Below are 6000 nucleotides of genomic sequence, written 5' to 3' on the forward strand. Positions count from 1 at the left end.
TGTAACTGCTGATAGTAAGGAAGGCATTTTGAAGGTGGCTCTGGCGATTTTGCTCTAGCACTGTCTTTTTAGAAGACCTTCCTCCTAGCCTAAGTTCCCAGTGCAGCATGTGTGGGCTAGTTCAGTGTTTCTCATTAATCTTTCTGCTTCCAGTGCTCCTTGTAGCCCTTTATACACATTTTGAATGTATATTTTGAATCCCAAGTACTTTCATCCTGTGTATGCCCTTTAATTTCAAAATCCATAAATCATAGGTTCTGGAAAGAATGTTTCTTACATTGTATTTGTAATTCTTTTTGATTGGTTGCTATAAAGTGGGAAATGACCTGAGAAGAAATTAAACCCAATCCTCAGGAGGAGAAAAAACAGTGAAAGTTGTCTTTATCTACTTTGCTATCACTTGAACTGACTGCCTCTGTTAACAGATAGAAGAACTTCTAAAAGTTCACATTCCCTTTGCTTTCCTTGAACAATTATAGTACTTCCTAGTTATATTTATTTTCCTTTCTAAATGCCAAATGTCAGGCTAAGCTTCTTTCCTCCTCCATGCTTTCTCATCACTTGTAAAACACTAGTATTTGACTAGTCTCTGTATAACACTCCATTTTGGTTGTATATCTTTTCCAGAAAGGGTTGGATTTGGGCCCCAAGTTTTTCTTTTTATAAAAAGTTCTTGGATTGGAAAGTCTCTTTATGTTGGATGGCAACCCAAGGTAACCTCAACTAAACTTGTTTCCTTCTCATTTAGTTTCTGAAATTATCCACGTCCAGTATAGAGACCAAGCCAATGGCTGAGATTTCCCCTGCTTATGGAATCAAAATTAAAATTATATAACATTTTTCAAATGAAAGGATCACAACTCTTCTGAGGCTACAATTGGAGGTGAATGATATAAAGTTTCTTATTCCTGACAGATTTCTTTGATTCATTTCAAGCCTAAAAATCCTCAGGATAAGTATCATTTTTCCTTTAAAATATTTTTATTTGCATGAAGCTACTTCCAACATTTTAATACAAAATTCTATCAAAAGTGATCGACAAAATGATAGAAATCTTCCTGTTGTGAGTGGGTGTGTATGAACAGTGGTTATTTACTAGAAAAACATCTTTCTGACACTGGGAGATAAGTTTTCTTATGAATTTTTTTTTTTATTTTTCTCTTTACAGGGATGTCCTAACCTGGTGGCTTCAGTCAATAGTAAAGATGCACTAGACTAAGAGTAAGGTAACCTTTTCAGACAAAAACTCTGAGGAAAAACTAGACCATGAGTAATAAAAGAGTAACCCGAGCCCTGGGAATACATTAAAATTTATGATGAAACACTTTATAGCCAGCCTGGATGGATAAATCAGAATTATGTATTAAAAATCTTAATCTTTTGTCTGTCATACTTAAGTTAGCAATAAGAGTATGTAGAATCATTTGAATTTGACAAATTCTTCTTTGTCAAAGAAGAAACATTTCTTCAATGAAGATAGCCAGCCAAAGAATTAGATTCTTCACTTGGAGAGATGTCTTATTTGAAACAACTATATCTATTCACTGCTATTTGTTTCATTTTGTTTTGTTTCTAAATTCCTATTCTACCGGTCATGAAAATTTAGAACCTTAATTATTTTGTTTCCTGCCATAAACCTCTAGGGAGAGTGAAAGAGATCAGGTCTGTATTTCTTTTTTGTTTCTTCATTTTTATTTAGCATACAGTATATTTTCTCAGCAATATGTTTGTATTGTAGATTGATAATTTTGACAGACTTCCTTTAGCCAAGATCATGGTTGTCCCAAAGCAAAGCTGGAATTATTGAGAATTCTTCTGATAAATGGTTTAAAGATTTCAAAAGATATAATTATTTATGTGTTCTTAATTTGGGGGTGATAGTGGAGAGAAAGACAAATACAGAGAAACAGAAAAAGAGAAAGACAAACAGTGAAAAAGAGAAACAAACAAATAGAACCTCATCCCTCTTCTTTATAAATTTATGACAATGTAGACTGTAGGAATTCTCTTTTTGACTCATGTATTACTGTTCCAGGTAAATTTTCAACTTGTAATTCTTAGAGTGTTTACTTTTTTCACAAACTGAAATACCTTCGTTTATTTTTTTTAAATTTTTTTGTTGAAGCAATTGGAGTTAAGTAACTTGCCCAGGGTCACACAACTAGGAAGTGTTAAGTGTCTGAGGGCAGATTTGAACTCAGGTCCTCTTGACTTCAGCCTTGGCTTATTTATTTATTTTTAAATCATCAGTTCTCTTTTCCAGGAATGTAAAAAAGCAAGACAATGGAATGAGCAGCCATACCCATGGAAACCTCCCCCACCACCATACACAAATATATACCCAAATATCTTTTTCCCTGACTTTTTATTCTGTCTTGCTTATTCTATTTACTAACTTGATAGTTCAACTATATCAATATTTATATATTTCCTTTGTAATTTTTTTGGTAAAAATTTTGTCATTTGTAAAAATTATCTTTTGTTTTCTATTCCAGAGAGGAATTCAATCTGTCACTTTTAATGGGAGATGGAAAAGTGATTTGTCTAGCTGAAAGTGATAAAAAGATAAAACCACAATAATGTCTGCTTTTAAGAAAATTACATTTTATTTTGAGTAATTAATTTTAAAACATGGAAAATAATGGTGAAAATCCTTTCTATATGCTGTTGTTTTCCTTTGGTTACAGATTTTATAGCATTATTATATTTGGATCCAAAAGCAGTCGCAGTATCATTTATTTCAACCTATTTATTTTAATAATGAAAAGACTTTTATTTGGAGTATAATGGGAAAATTAAGCCTCGAACTTTTGGTTCGATTTTTTTTTCAGTTATAGTAGGTCACAAAACAGGGATATAAACCCAATTTGTTTTTACCCTTAATATAGTACTTTATCTACAGAGGCTCCTCAAGGAAATACACTTTCTCTACTGATTTCCCACATGCCTTTGTAATTTAATATGCCTTACTTCTTCCTCTTTGTGTTCCTATTTGGCTCAAAATAATCAATTAATGCTTTCACAAAAACTCTTTCATTTTCTTTTGGAATTATTTTTCCCCTGTTAACATTAGCAACATCATCAACAACAGCAGCAACAAAAATCATACCTCCACAAACAACAACAACAAAAAAAATAACAAAATAATAAAGCAGTAATAGTAGTAGTAATGGTATGAGCAGCAGAAGAGGAGCAATAGTAGTAATAGTATTTATCTCTATCTTCAATTTCTTTGGTATAAGGAATTCCCAGGGAGAAATCTACCTTATATCCCAATACCTTCTCTGAAACTCTGCGAAATTGCTGGAATATTGAGAGGATGAGTGACTTGCTCAATGTTAGACTTGGTAAAGCACATACTGACTTTCAATTTCCATGTTCCCTCTATTTTCTTGATACTCATACATTTATAGGAATTTTGATATGGCTTTATTCTTCTATCAAGTAGCTTAATAATTTTGTGAATGTAATTGCTTTTAATCATAAATTAGTCCAGGAACATCATTAATCCAGGAGAGCCCTATGATCAGTCAATTTATGCCATCTAGTTTTTGTTATATACATTTTGAAATTCTGAATTTCTAAAACAGGTACATTAAAATGATGAAATTTCATGGAATAATTTTTAGATTTTTTTGTTTTAACTTTGTTCTAATCTCCCCTTTCTTCTTTCTAAATGTTGTCATTTTGCATTTCCTTTTGTTTAAACAAAAGTTTTTTTTTAAATAATTAGCTTTTTATTTCATGTTTTTTTAATCGCCTCTTTCATCTGAATTGTTTTATTATTTTATACTTGTGTTATTTCTATTGTTGTCTTGTTGGTTTTTCTTATATTTTCTTTTGGTTCTTTATTCTGTTTGTTTAACATTTAACAACATCCTCATCATTAAATTTCTTATTATTTTCATGGATTTTAATATGTTAACTTTTACTCAATTTTACAAATTAGTATTTGAGATATTTTTACATATCGTCTTTGTGTTGTTGACATAATCTGATATTCTTTTATAAATCATCTTTACTTAGGCATTAGTATAGTACATTTTCAGAATTAAAATATAGATTCAATTTTATTTTGCTTAGAACAATGATTTATTAGTTGCAATATGATTCTTCTGTCTCTAAATCTATCTACATACATTTGTGCTACCAGGCAATTTATATTTTATTTATATTTATATTTTATTTTTCAATTTATATTTTCTTCCATGTTTACTTAATACATTCTTTTCCCCTTAAGCTTCATATAGATATTAGATCTAGTTTCTTTAATCATGTATCAGCTCTGTCATTTTTCATTTGTTTTTGTTGAATTTTTACCCATTTCAATATTGGATTGCATTAACTCTCTTTCCATTCTTGACTTTTAGATTAAAATTGAGAATTGCATTTTCCAGCTTCATTGATCACTCTCAATGACTGAAAAAAGTCTCCCAATACCTTGACAAAATATTGCTACTTCACCTAATACTTTCTAATATTCACCTAATACTTTCTAGTGTTTAAATATCTGCCCTGGCTCACTACCAAAAGAAAATCCAGGAAATACAAATCAAGTTGATCATCACAACTATGATATTTCTAAATCAGGAATGGTCTCCAGGAATGTTAGAAAACTTTCCTTCATCCTTTTTTTAAAATTCCTATTCTTTCTGACTCTGAAAACAATTCCACTTCGGTCAGTGACAGACATGTTTCTTGACTTAGTTCTAGGTTTTAGCTTCTTCATACAAACAGGATTTGGTGTACTGGGAAACTTCTTCCTTCTTTGCCATTGTACCTTCACTTTCCTAACTGGCAGCAAACGAAAGCCTGTAAATTCCATTTTTTTCCACTTGGCCTTGGCCAATTCCATAGTGCTTATTTCCAAGGGAGTTCCTCAAACAATATTTGGTTGGGGGCTGAAACTTACTGTGGATCGTACTGGGTGTAGACTTATTGTTTTCTTTCATCGAGTGGCCCGCAGTCTTTCTGTCAGCATTACCTGTCTTCTGAGTGGTTTTCAGACTATCACTATTGGTTCCTTTACGGATTCCATATGGTTAGAATTCAGGACTTGTGTTTCCAAGTACATTTTCCTCATCTGCCTTTTCTGCTGGATTCTACACATATCAATAAATACCTTTATGCTTACAAATATACAGAACTTCATGGAAAATAGTAACAACACAAAGATATGGAATATGGGATTCTGTTCAGATTTTGCTCCAGAATCATTCAATGTCTCTTTATTTATGATTCTGTATTCTATTTATGATTTTCTGTGTGTGGGATTTATGATCATGGTCAGTGGCTACCTAGTATTTTTTCTGCAAAGATATCATCAACAAGTCCAGTATATTCATGCATCCAGCCTTTTGTCAAGAAAGTTCCCTGAGAGTAAAGCCACCTATACCATCTTGGTGTTGGTGAGTACTTATGTCTCTTTCTACTCAATCAATTCTATTTTGTCATTTTACCACATCTGCTTTGATAAATATTATCAGTGGTTGATGCCTACTTCAATTCTTTTGGCTGCATGTTATTCAGCCATCAGCCCATTTGTGCTTATCATCTCTGACTCCCAAATTCTTTATTTCTTCCAGTCACTCTGGCAAAAGATCCCAAGACTTTCTCTTGCTTGAGTATGTTACTTTTATAAACAGATAAATTTAAAAAGCTGATAAAAGCAGGTCTGCAAACAAAAGCATCAAAAAATCATAGAGCTTAGAAACTATGAGAAACATTAATGATAAATGTAATCATCATATCTAGCTTTTGTATAGAGCTTTAAAGTTTAAAAAATGATTTACAGTCATTTTATATTCAGCCTATCCTGATATTCTTTATTGTGAATCCCTTTTCTCACTCTAAAACAATTTTGAGCCCTCATTCCTGAAATATTTGTTGTTTTCTCATTATAATTTTGTTTGTCAAAGGATTGAATGAGTTGTTGAGAATATCATTCTGTTCCAAGAGGCTTTATGAATTGCATCTATATATTAAGTAATAGAGAAAATG

The 6000-nt window shown here is 31.7% G+C and overlaps 1 protein-coding gene across 1 annotated transcript; it reads left to right on the forward strand.

Moving 5' to 3' along the window:
• Positions 1 to 4592: 4592 nt before the first annotated feature.
• On the forward strand, positions 4593 to 5652 carry LOC100932879 (vomeronasal type-1 receptor 1-like). The gene has a single exon (XM_003766843.4). The coding sequence runs from the start codon at positions 4593 to 4595 to the stop codon at positions 5622 to 5624; it is 1032 nt and encodes a 343-aa protein (XP_003766891.3). The 3' UTR covers positions 5625 to 5652.
• Positions 5653 to 6000: the final 348 nt, after the last annotated feature.

Source organism: Sarcophilus harrisii, chromosome 3 (genome assembly GCF_902635505.1).
Source record: "Sarcophilus harrisii chromosome 3, mSarHar1.11, whole genome shotgun sequence".
Taxonomy (NCBI): Eukaryota; Metazoa; Chordata; class Mammalia; order Dasyuromorphia; family Dasyuridae; genus Sarcophilus; species Sarcophilus harrisii.

What these genes read in the sequence shown, in the direction of transcription:
- LOC100932879 (XM_003766843.4), top strand. Translation starts at nt 4,593, where the DNA reads ATGGTCTCCAGGAATGTTAGAAAACTTTCCTTCATCCTTTTTTTAAAA.